Source organism: Lontra canadensis, unplaced genomic scaffold (genome assembly GCF_010015895.1).
Source record: "Lontra canadensis isolate GAN:19392208 unplaced genomic scaffold, GSC_riverotter_1.0 scaffold1, whole genome shotgun sequence".
In the NCBI taxonomy this organism is placed as follows: Eukaryota; Metazoa; Chordata; class Mammalia; order Carnivora; family Mustelidae; genus Lontra; species Lontra canadensis.
Genome location: NW_022630995.1, coordinates 11,095,372 through 11,108,758, shown reverse-complemented (window position 1 = coordinate 11,108,758; position 13,387 = coordinate 11,095,372). Strand labels below are relative to the sequence as shown.

The 13,387-nt window shown below is 38.4% G+C and overlaps 1 protein-coding gene across 1 annotated transcript; it reads left to right on the top strand.

The window, feature by feature from the left end:
- The first annotated feature begins 4,382 nt into the window (after nucleotides 1-4,382).
- AMBN (ameloblastin) lies at nucleotides 4,383-13,027 on the top strand. The gene is made up of 9 exons (XM_032862909.1): nucleotides 4,383-4,467; nucleotides 5,749-5,796; nucleotides 6,296-6,406; nucleotides 7,861-8,052; nucleotides 8,946-8,984; nucleotides 9,249-9,308; nucleotides 9,402-9,446; nucleotides 9,843-9,887; nucleotides 12,018-13,027. The coding sequence occupies exons 1-9, from the start codon at nucleotides 4,447-4,449 to the stop codon at nucleotides 12,552-12,554; spliced, it is 1,098 nt and encodes a 365-aa protein (XP_032718800.1). The 5' UTR covers nucleotides 4,383-4,446; the 3' UTR covers nucleotides 12,555-13,027.
- Nucleotides 13,028-13,387: the final 360 nt, after the last annotated feature.

Sequence of the window (13,387 nt, the reverse complement as noted above, 5' to 3'; positions counted from 1 at the left end):
TGGGTCACTAGCTTTATCTGCAGATAAAAACCTACACAAACAGATAATGGTTGATTTTACACCTATTTTTTGTATATATTCCCTTCAGCTCACCAAAATGATTGTCTTCAGAACTTATGTCCATTATTCCTTTACTGTCTTGTGCGCAGTTGAGTTCCCTGAATATATACAAGGGTTGGTTTACAGTTAAAAATAACGAGCCTCCACAGGGCCAATGTCCTTGCATGCAATAAAAGGGTGTGGGCTAATTACAGGAGCAGAGTTTGGTTTTTTCCCTGTTTCGCTCCACTTTGATTGGTGGATTGGCACTTTAAATAAAGGTTTCTGGTCTTCCCTGAATGAGAGATACAGAGCGAATCCTAGGCACAGTCCAGAAAAAAATTTAGTCTTCTTAGAACTGTCTCGGTTGGCATCACCAGGCCCTGAGAACACAGTGCATGTCAGCATTGAAGGTAAAATGTGATTTTTATGATTTCCATGTGATTCCTATACATTCTTTTTTTCTATCTCTAGGAAGCTTTTATAAAGAGGATTTTTATATGTCACCAGAAGCTGAATAATAGTTTATTGTAAACCAATAGCATGTTCCAGAAAAGACATGTCTTTTATACCCTATCAGCTAAGGAAAACAAATCTATAGACTTTTTTTTTTTTTTACTGTTTGTTATTATTAGTGAGAGGGCCTAATTTAGAAAGGTATTAAAAGAATGAGCAAATCTCTTGGCTAGTCAGATTTCTGTTTGTGTAAGAGTAAAGAGGCTTTCAACTTAAATAAACTTAAAGAGATAATTCATTTTAGGAAGAGGAAAAGTCAGGGTACCTGGGTGGTTCAGTTGGCTAAGCATCTGCCTTCAGCTCAGATCATGATCCCAGGGTCCTGGGACCCCCGCACTGGGGGGGATTCTGCTTCTCCCTCTGCTCCTACTTGCTTGTACTCTCTGTCCTGCTCTCTCTCACTCTCTCTTTAATAGATTAAAAAAAAAAAAAAAACTTCCTAAAAATGAAAAATAAAAAGAAAGAGAGAAGCTCAGTTTTGAGACATATTTCCCACTGATGTCAAAGGCGATTAAAAAAATCAGTGTATTCTTGTCTTTAAAAAGATAAATTTTGGCATGGTTATCTGGGTAACTGGAGCCTAGAGTCAGATGCTCTAACATACCTGCAAATAAAAGTTTGCTTTAAAATAATTGGTTCATTATATTTTGAATGCATTTCAAAATTTACTCTGGAAAGAAAGCACATGGATGATATTTAATAGACCAAAATTTCACATAGTGGAAAGGGTTTTCAAAATCATAATTCATTTTACAAAATGGAATACAACATTTAAAGAGCACAGCACTGAAGTTGTTCCTCAGGTTCATTTAGGTTGTAGCTCCATTAAAAAAAAAATTACTTAGATACTTTTTAATTGATTGCCAATTCATTCCAAAAACTAGCAAATACAAACACGCTATTTAGAAACATTTAGTTGTATTTTTTGTTTTGTTTTTTGAAACTGTTTTGGCAGAACAGGGATGCGGCTCATTTGAAGTATTGTCTTTTAACCACTCTGAAATAAAAATGCATCTGATTTAATTCTCCGACTTAACTCCGTTTCAGATCCCACTTTTCAAAATGAAGGACCTGATACTGATCTTATGCCTCCTGGAAATGAGTTCTGCTGTGCCGGTAAGTCAGAGTTTTTTAGACTGTGCCCTAAGAGGGATATTGTTGGATCCTAGGCAGTGCTGAAGGACGTGGCCTGAAGTCCATGCATGGACAAATCTGAATTAACCCGGTGGCAGACTTCCTACTGAGTCAAAGTCATAGTTGCCCAGACATCAGTCTTACCATCCAAAAGGAGTAATTCAAATATATAACTTTTCTATTCAAAAAGATATTATAATATTCCAAAGGCAATTTTGAAGTCTTACTCCATTCATTCAAAGATAAAGGACTTCTGTAGCCTCCACAGGGCCAGGGCACCCTTTCATTGTCAACTACTCGCTACCTTTATGTAATTGAAATGGAGAAGAAATTCCTCCACAAAAGCGAAGTATGTTTTCTTCATTCTTAAAAGAATATTAGCCAAGTTATGATGATTCCAAAACAGAGCTAAAGAGATCCATTTGAATCTAGTAATTAATCAACAGATTTGTCTTATGGGGGAGATACTGTGTGACTGACAGCTTAAGTTTCTTGAGTCAAAACATGCCACGGCAATGGGGCTAATTGTGTGTTACAGTCGTACACCAGGTTCACTCTATCACTTATTGATCTGATTTTCTATGAATGCAATCCTCTAAGTCCTGAACTACTCTGCCAGTAGTATGTGTTTCTGTTTTCATGAAGACTTTCTTCAACTTCTACGTGCATGTGGCTGATATTGATTGAGCACTTGCCGTGTACCCAGCAATGTGCTGGTCACTGGAGGGATGAAGGTAAATATGACGTGGTCTCCCCTCTTGAGGGACTAACTCATAGTTGGACTCCAGTGAACTTTAAAATATTCCAGTTCCCTGAGAAAAGAGCTTAGCTACTTGGGTTTCTTAAAGTTAAATGTCTGGGAGGAAAGGGATAAAACTCGTTACAAGGATGAAAATCTCAATTCTACAAATAAAAAGAGCTCTATTCTATTACCCAACGTGAACCTTAAGTGAAAGAAAAATTGAAGCCACCACCCTAGCTTGCTTTTCTGTGATACTGACATCGGAGTCAGCCTCAGCCATCAACTATCTGTCTAATACTTTGACTCCTTTGACACCTCTGGAACCTATGCTGGTCCACACCTGTGTCAATCAGGTGTACCCCCAAGGGACACAATTGCTTGGGATTGCCAACTGACTGCCTGTCAAGTTAGGTGTTCTCCTTTTACTTCCTTGTTGGAAATGTATCCTCTGTCCATTTACATTCATGTAAATATTGTTTAAACCCTGACTTGGAGCAAATGGAAAGCAAAGTAGACTTTGTCCTGTAGTTGGATCTGTCCAGTGTACCCTATTTGTGTACTGGCCAATGAGAGGATGGAAGACTTTACTCTCGCAGTCCTCTCAAAGGCCAAACAACCTGCTCACGTCCCCACCACAAACACACACATCACTCTTCCTGTCTACACACCTGATCTTTTTCTCTGCCTGGAGAACTTGTTACACATTTATAATTCCTTTCCTGTGATCCATTGCTAAAACTGAATTCTTCGGAGAAATTTGCACCAGAGGGTGAGGTTTTATCTGTCTAAAAAAGCAAAAGGTGGAGGGTAGATGACATACTCAAGAAACTATCCCTGAACTTCTTACTCATAAAAAATAAATAATCCCAATATATTTAGTGGACACTCTGTCAGTATTTGGGGTATAAATGAAGGCAGGAAGGAGTTAAGAACCTGTGACTCTCAATAATAAGGATTTCCAAAGAACTAGAGACCGTCAAAATGTACCCTAATTCTTACTCCTCCATTCTCCATATTTTTCTACCAGTATTTGTGCCTATTAATAGGGATTGCTTTAGAAAGAAAAATATCTCCCACTTTAAAAAGTGTGTAAGTATATGGGCGCCCGGGTGGCTCAGTGGTTAAAGCCTCTGCCTTCGGCTCAGGTCATGATCCCAGGGTCCTGGGATAGAGCCTCACATCGGGCTCTCTGCTCAGCAGGGAACCTGCCTCCTCCTCCTCTCTCTTTCTGCCTGCCTATCTGCCTACTTGTGATCTGTCTGTCAAATAAATAAAAATCTTTAAAAATAAAAAATAAAAATAAAAAGTGTGTAAGTATAACTGTATTTTTAACAAATTTAACAACTTTTAAGTGAGCACATTAAGTATAATGACACTTGACTAGAATTTTTAAAAATTTTTATTTAAAATTTATTTTAAAAAATCATATATCGGATATGACCCCAAAAATATAAACACAGATCAATAGATTTTTACATAAAATAACCTTTCATGAAAGATGACGGAGGATTTGTTGAATCCCCTTGAATGGGTGGCAAGTTAGGTTTTGCATTTGGTTTTGCTGAATGCCATGATCTCAGCCACATTCCATTAACCAGAAGCAGGTAAGTTTGCCAAATGTGCAAGAAAATTAAGCTTAAGTTTGTCCCTTTTGTTGTCCCATGGGATAAATTTTTAGAATACAAAGTACTCTTGGTATTCTATTTTGTAGTTTTATTTTATTTCTTGTTTTCAATGTAACCTCCAACTAAATCAAATTTTGCTGCATTAAGATACAGACAAAGGATAGATGGTTCATGTGGAAACAAAATTATTAAATATGGTGTGAATTCCCCAAATTATTTAAATTCCTCTTTCTTCTGCTTAAAGGCTCAAGTCAAAAGCCCTCAGCTGACCTCTACGTACTGGGTTAGCTTTGTATTTCCAGAGTGCATTTAAGGAAGGTTCTCAACAGAGATCTCAAAATTATTCTTATTTCCATCTAGGTGTTTCCTCAGCAACCTGGGACACCAGGCATGGCTAGTTTGAGCCTGGAGGTATGTATTGTCAGTATAGTCCTAGAGAGAGAGAAACACCATGGGCTGGTTCTGTTTTCCTAGCTGCAAGTCAGGACTTGTCTAGAGAAGCTTCAGAGAAGTGTATGATATTTATTAGAGCCTCATATTATCATTTTACTGCAATTTTAAACTCTCAGGTATCTTAGGAATGTCATCTGTGTGTGAATCAGAACAATACTAATATTTAATACCTAATATATATCTATATAATAACTATATTAACATAATTACTACATTAATTAAAACATTGTTCTGAAGCCACACGTGGTTTATATTTAATTCCATCACCTCATGGTATTTTATATGAAAATATTCCCATGAAGAAAATTTACCTTACAAAATGTAGTTGTTTATAAGAACTCCTATAGATCACACTAACCTTGTTCTATAGTTCTATAGTACCTGTTTCCCACCTTGTGTGTGCCTTCCTGCAGTTCTCATAACTAATAATAGTGCTTAGAAAAATCTCAGCACTGTAGAAATATTTGACCATATCAATAGAAAATATTGACAGTTCTGAATAGAAAAATATTTCTGAGATCACAAATTTTACGTAAGACCTTGCAGAATTTATTTGTATCATGACAATCTGGGGGAATCAATACTTACAAAGGCTAGAAGCTTATTTTGAAAGGAAGCTAATTTCACTGAGTTATTTTTTTTCTCACTTTCTAGCTTAAAAATCAACTCAAAGCACTCTAAATCGCTTCCCATTAAATTGAGATTGACTTTTCGTTGAATTGTCAGCATTCTTGGTCATCTATCCAGATGGTCACCATTTTCCCCAAGATTTTTTGTATTCATTATTTTGAGGCCTTTTTTATTTGGAAAGGAGGTAGGGTTTGTTTTGTTTTGTTTTGTCTTTTTTTGTTTGTTTGCCTATTTGGGGGCTGAATTTATAAAGGCAAAATAAATTAAGTGTGGGGGAGTCAATGAAACAATATTCTCACAGTTAAATTTCTATTTCAATTGAATGAGCTATTTTCCAATGTTTCAATGAGAGCTCCACTTAAATGATACTTTTTGTCTTATTTGATTAGTGATTTAAAAAGCAAGCTTACTAATTTAATGGCAATAACAACAACAATAGCAAAACCACATTTAACATTTCCACTTCTCAATAATGATTTGTGTCTATTTTTATTTTATTCAAAATGACCCACCACAAACTTTGTGCTAATAATACCGTATGTTGACAAAATAGTTGTATCATACAGAAAATATATGTGGCAAACGCTAACCCACTTTTTTTCTTGCTAGACAATGAGACAGCTGGGAAGTTTGCAGGGACTAAACATGCTTTCTCAGGTAAACCGCGTTTCAAATATCTCTTATTGCAAGAATTAATGGAGGTGGTGGTAGTGATATTAACAACATCATAACTCTTAAAATGTGTTAGTGAGTAGACATTATCCTAAATATTGGAAGAAAAAATGACTAACTGAAATAACCTAAAACAAAATAAGATCCTGGGATGGGATGGTAGGTAAAACAATATGGAATTTTCTTGAGTAAGAAAAAAGCTCAAATTTTGTGCCATTAGTTTTATTAAACAGTCCAAAATATGGGGGCTTAAAAGGCTAAATGTCAAGTAAGTTTATGGAAATGTTGAAGTCTGGCTCAGAATGGAAGGGAAGTCTGTTGGAAGAGAATATTTACCCACCCATATTAAATTCATTGATGTCACACTTACTTTTGCTATCTCTACACTTTCTGTGGATTTTATAGAAAATGATAACCAAGTTTAAGCCAATACTGAAATAAAAGCATGTGGTCTTTTTTTTTTTTTCCCCCTGCATGTCTTTAGTATTCAAGATTTGGTTTTGGAAAATCATTTAATTCTTTGTGGATGCATGGTCTCCTCCCACCACATTCTTCCTTCCCATGGATGAGACCAAGGGAACATGAAACTCAACAGGTAGGTTACTTATATCAATGTGCTTGAAACTTCAAGCTTAAAAATATTCCCCTCTTGGTCTTCTCTAAATTGTCATAAACTAGCTACAGACAGATAATACTAATGAACAGAAAGTGATCCAAATATTAATAAATCAAATCCTATAATTGTTTTCAGTACTTGGGAAAATTTTAAATAAAGAGGCCCAAACTTTCGACCTATGTATACATTTATTTCACATAGGAAGATATGGCCTCCAAAATATAGTAAGAGACTTACATTAACAACACGAACAATAACAACAGATTAACTGTCTTCAAGGTGGAAGCAGACGATGGCTTGGACAAACTCTCATTTTAGTCAAGATTTCCCAAATAATTATTCAAAATCGTGTTTAAAATGATGCCAAAGCCCTGGGTAAAATACCACAGACCCTGGAGCAATCAAAAATACATCCTTCAGTTCACCATTAGTTGTTAGGTGTCTGAGAAACGCGTAAGCCCAACCGTAGAGTGGAAGGGAAAGTGAAAACCTTTAAGAATGGCTCCAAGGTCCATGAAGTTTCACATCCGCCTGGGGGATAAGACAAGACACTGCAGGACAAGGTGCCAAATTGTGAGGAATAAGTAATAAAAGCCGTGGGCGTTTCGAGATAACGCAGTAGCTGGAGAGGCAGAGAAGAGCCAGATTAAGGAGAGACTTCCAGACACTCTGAGGATCTTGCAAAGGATTTAAAAATAACAGGGAGCCCTTCACCACAGTTAATTTCAAAAAGGAACAAATAAACACGGTTGTTTTAACCAGAACCTTTGATTCCAGTAGGCTTTCTGTGACAAGCAGCATTACTCACTAATCCACATTTCACGGGACCATAAATTATGTTAATAGTGACTGTTTCTCCACTTGCTTGTTTCCAGAATGCACTCCATAATGCAGGATCTTGGCATTTTATTTAATAATTCATTCTCCTTTCATTAACAGAAAAATATATATTATTTACCTATGCCAGGCATTTGTTATGAACCACGTTAAGTCCAAGGCCAAAAAGACAAGAAACACATATTATTGTGTATCAGTGGACTAGGGGCAAAGATAACTAACAAATCTCTGTGATCCAGTGAGAAAGTGGTAGAACAGACATGCCTGTAGGAACTCAGAGGAGGAAATGACGACTCCACCTGGAAGTCCAATAGTTCTCCATATTCTTGAGCACAGGTAGTCCCAAAGGAAGCAAGGGAGACACAACAGACCTCCCCAGATAACACTGCCTGCACATAAATCGGTGCTTCCTACACAAACAGAGCTCCGAAACAATTCCCCTAGACTCTCCTGCAAGCAGAACTTTTCTCAAGCCCTTTGCTTTAGAACTTCTAAATACCACAGCTCAGAGAGCTCTCCCTTCCTGACACTCCTCTCAAATTTCTCTGCAGTATGAATATTCTTTGCCTGTGCATCCCCCACCTCTCCCATCGCAGCCATCCCTGCAGCCCCAACAGCCAGGACAGAAACCCTTCCTCCAGTCCGCTCTTGTGACTGACGTCCAGGACACAGCCCCGAAGGGAGGACCTCAGCCTCCGGTTTACCAGGGACAACCGCCCTTGCAGCAAGCAGAAGGGCCGATGGTCGAACAGCAGGTGGCGCCAACAGACAAGCCACCAAAAGCCGAGGTAATTCCCTTTCTCTGAAGTCAAATCAGGGTTCCCCACTAACTCAGAGAAGGAAAACTGATTTGCAGAGCCCGTTTCAATCATCAGAACTTTCAGGCATAATATACGACAATACAGATATGTTTTTAAGCAGTTGACATATCTGGGAGCAGGACATAAATTTCCATTCCTGTCTTTTGTCATCAGAGACAAGGCATGGATCCTAAAAGATACCATTCCTATAAGATTGTTCCTTAGTTGCAAAAAGATGAAAGCTTTCAGAGGAAATAGGACAGCCCAGAGAAGCCCTCTCTTCCTATCACCGGGATGTTTTTCTTTGTTGGAAGGACTGAAAGAAGTGATTGATCCCACAGCATTGCAAGTAGCATCTGGGATTATTATTTCTCTGGCTGGTAGAGAGAAGGTGATCATGTAATAACGTAGAGACAAGAGCAGTGGGAAGAAAGGAAGGTACCATGTAACAAGTATGTGGCAGGCGTTTGACAGTCCCCCATATCATCCTGATGACATTCTTATAAAGATAGATATTATCATCCTTTTTAAAAAGAAGACAGACTTTGACAAGTTATAAAATTTTCCCAGTATTACCGAATAATTCAGTGGCAGCACCAGGATTCAAACCAACCTGGCATGCTCTGATTCCCAAACTCATTATTTTCTACTCTGCAAAACAAGGCAAATTCGTGGTAGACAAGCCCTGTCTCCCGGCCCGCGCACTTGAGACATGACAGTAAAATGCAATTGTTATCTCTTAGGTGTACTGTCCAAGACTAAATGAAAGTGAAAATCAGGAAACTCATTTTAGATTGTTTTCTCATAGTCATAAATAAGGTAAGAGTGTATCCAGTTCTCTTTTTATGGGTTAGTAATTTTCATGTTTATCTGTGATGCAGCTACCAGGAATGGATTTTGCTGATCTGCAGGGTCCATCGGTAAGTACAGATCTCAGTGAGACACTTTCTTGGGGGAAATATCTATACTTCAAGAAAGAAGAGTGCAAAATGTTCATTGCCCCATTTATCCATGAATATGAAGTATAATGCTTTCCTTTGTTTTCTTAAATATTAAATACTTATTTGTTATGCTAATGCACCAGAAAATGCTATTTCCTGTAACTCTTAGAAATGGCCATAATGGGAGGCTTTCCTAAGTTATAGCAAAAATGAATTACTGATTCTGATTTCTACCACTTAAAGGTGTTCCAAATAGCCCGTTTGATATCTCGGGGACCAATGCCACAAAATAAACCATCACCAGTAAGTTTTTTAAAAATATGTCTTTGCCTACAATTTACTTAAAATTTTATCTTGGAAAATGCATTTTATAATGATTATTGCATTTATATTTAGCTTTATCCGGGAATATTTTACATGTCCTATGGAGCAAATCAACTGGTAAGTCTGTATCCTACAAAAAATACCATTTTAAATTAAATGTTATCTTAAGCTAAAATTACAAAATCTAGGTCTCACACAAAAGAGTCCATATTCTCTGAACGCCTAAATGGGCAACTGAAATGGCAAGGAGCCATACTTTCTATTTTAATAACTCTGGCCAGACATGCGCACGCACACACATGTAGCGGCCTTAAAGAAAAGGTACATTTTCTATCTGAATTATCCAAATTGGCCACATTTATTCAATAATGACTCATCTCTCCACTTTACTCTGCTTCTGGGCACAGTATTAACATTAAGTCTTCAGGAAAAGCTAAGTGACTTTTAACTTTGTCTTGAGTAGCTAATAGGATAATAGGAATCTGCTATTGATGCCTGTTTCTTTTTGAACAGAACACTCCTGCCAGACTTGGCATCATGAGTTCAGAAGAAATGGCGGTGAGTAATGTCTTCAAATTCTTATTAAAATAGTGGTCTGGGGAGAGTAGTCACAGATGACTTCCTGCAAGAGGCATTGGCCATGAATGTCATTGAATATACTGCACAGGACTCCAGATGGTTCATCTCCAGAACCAAAAACTTGATTCTTATGCAACAGGCAAAGATTTCCCCATGTTTCCCATATCATCATTTCTGAGCAATGGCCATTCTAGAACATGGGATTTGCCCCATTTCTTGAATATGCGCAGGGCAGAAACCACTCTTGAAAAGCCATTATCACTGAATAGCATATGCTCAAACCAAAAGAAGAGATATATCATTTGTACAGAATTCCCACTTCCTCTTGGACTATTAACCCCTCGAGACAACAATTCAACTGCGTTGCAAGTCATTTAGACCTCAAAATTGAGAGGTCAAAAAGAAGAAGAAAATGAACAAGTTTATATATTGTCTCATGTTCACTACAAGTGTAGTTCCCCATCTGTCACCATACAACACTTCACAATGTTATACACATGAAACCAACGTGACATTGGGTGTCAACTATATTCAGATTGAAAAAAAAAAAAAGAAAAGAAAACCAACTAAGTTTAAAATGTGATCAGTATAAAATCCAAAGTGCATGAATGAGTTCATGTGAGGATATTCTTTTTCTACTATCCATGCATATGACCACTTTGAAATTTGAGACCGATAGACTTGCACAATTTTATATTTTCCCTCAGCGATTTCTACCAGTTACATCTGTTAGAGCACAAATCAAGACAAGCACCATACTAAATTAAGTCATTATCCACTACAGTCCTATCAAATTAATAAATACAGATACACGCTATCAGTGACAGAACACTCACATCCCAACATTCTAGAGGGCCTTCTGTGAACTAAATGCATAGAAAGACGCTACAGAGGCAACAAAAATTAGATAAGGTTTCTGTTTTCAAGGAGCTTACTGTCTCACCAATAGAAAATGTAGATATAAGGGCAGATAGTGTCAAAATGATGGGATAAAGGGCAACAGGGCTATGAGAGAGGGAGGAGGGAGAGGAAGTTAGCCCAGCCTAGGGGCTCAAGGAGATGATATGAGAGGGGAGATGTAGAGAGTGGAGATCCAGGGGAAGGTAGGAGAAAAGAATACTGGATCCACATACCACCAACTCAACTGGCCGAAAATTCAAGCGAGTATTAATTATCATCTTATAATTTTAATTAATTTATAGTCTGCCTCAATTTATAGTCTGCTCAAAAGATTTTGCTGCAGCTTATGAAAAAAAAAACACAATAAATGTAACCAAAAATTGAAGATAAAATTTTAAATGAGTCAAAATTGTAAGAGAGATTACAAAAATGCAAGTTATAAGATTCTGCACAGTCACTGTAAATAGCCCAAGATGTTGGGTTCGGCATTTTTGACAGCAAAGGCAGAAAAAGGAAATATGGTCAGTTCTACAATTCTAACTGTCCACAGGAAGAAAATATTTCCACCCCTCCGGAGACATCAAGCTTCTTTTTCTTCACATGTTCCGAAAGGAAGAAAGGGAGGGAGGAAGAAAGAAAGGGAGGGAGGAAGGAAGGGAGAGGGATGGATGGAGGGAGGGAGGGAGAAAGGAAGGGAGAGAGAGAGAGAGAGAGAGAGAGAGCAAGGAAGGAAAGAAGGAAATCTTATGTGAGGTTTCATTTATTTTAGAAATGATGTTGACCTAGTTCTCTAAAACATCCCTCAACAAACTCAGCAACGGATCCATTTTTCTTTGTTTTATGATGGTATTGTCTATTTTGCCTGCTTATTGTATTCTTAAAATTAAATTCAAACTATCTTTTGCCTATAGCCTTGCTTCTGCCCTGCTTCTCCACATCTCTCCTTCTCCCGCTTTCATCCAGACATGGCAAAGGGTGTCCCCCTGTCTTTCACAGAAGTGAGCAACCAGAAAAGTACAAAGTTCTCTCCTTTCTATGTCAAAGCCATTTTAGTGAGAAGTGTGCTCACACAAAGCTCTAAGTCAGCTTCTGTGAGCTGTTTCCTATCAGCTTTTTGTGGTTTCTTGGTGAAGCTGACCACGTATGATTGCATAGTATACTTCATCATATGTGATAATGGTGTCTTCGGTCAATGGATTTTTTCCCCAGGGAGGCAGAGGAAGCCCCATGGCCTATGGAGCCATGTTCCCAGGATTTGGAGGCATGAGGCCTAACCTTGGAGGGATGCCCCACAATCCAGCTATGGGTGGAGACTTTACTCTGGAATTTGACTCCCCAGTCGCCGGAACCAAAGGCCCTGAGAAGGGAGAAGGAGGTGCCCAAGGCTCCCCTTTGACTGAAGTCGACCCAGCCAATCCAGAAAACCCAGCTCTCCTTCCAGAGGTAGCACCTGGTGCCCTGGGAGGGCTTCTTGCTCATCCAAAGGGCAACGACCCCAACATGGCAAGAGGCCCAGCTGGGCAGAGTGGGGGACCCCTCAGGGTCACCCCAGCAGACGCTGACCCACTGATGACCCCTGGATTAGCTGATATTTATGAGAACTACAGTGCTGATGTGACCACACCTCTGGAAGAAACGCCCACAGATACCACAGCGACCCCAGACACTCAGCAAACACTGATACCAGAAAACAACGCACAGCAGCCCCAGATTATGCACGATGTGTGGCATTTCCAAGAGCCCTGAGAGCCTGGAGATTATCAGCTACCTTCTGTATGCACAAGCTCCCCAGCTTTGTCCCCATAGTATATCTTTTTGCTAACACACTTTCTACCCTTCTGCAGCAAAGGCATTGAAAATGCTAAGCATATATTAATAAATATAAGTGGCTAGAAATAGTGTAGGTCCCCTTTTTGCTTTCACTCTCTTACTGAAATAAAATGTGTCGACCGTCTCTGTGATTTAGAAACACTATTAATGACATTAGAGCAAGTCTAAGGGTCTCTGCATTGGAAAATCACTGTTTCTCAGCTGTCTTTGGTATTACAGAATTTCTCTAACTAGCATGACACTGTTATATCCAGGAAATGTGACATTGCTTCGGAAATGTTTCTCTAGGCAAAGGCACATATTTGCAGAATTATGAGATATATCATTCAAACATTAGTAAACAGGGATTGGTGAGCAATCCCTGACTGGTATTACTGGGTTTGGTATATTGGATTTAAAATTCTCATTTGTAGAGTATTTTATTTAATCTAGTAAAAACACTTAGCCTGTTTTAAATAAAGAATTTTTCTCATTGGAAAATATCAGGAATTATACGTTCATTATTTACATATATTCAAATGGTTAAGAAAGGCGTATGCATTCCCTTTTCATGCTATTCTTTAGCCCATTTTATCTGAGTTGTTCATTCTTTCATAGAAAGTTTACTGAGTATCTACCAATGTCCGGGGCCCTGGCTAGGCAACAGGGACACAGTCCCTTCCCTAGTGCTTACAGTGGGAATGTTTGGACCGCAGACAATCACAATTTGTTCTGCTATAGAAACAGCCACTCGGACCAAATCACCTACT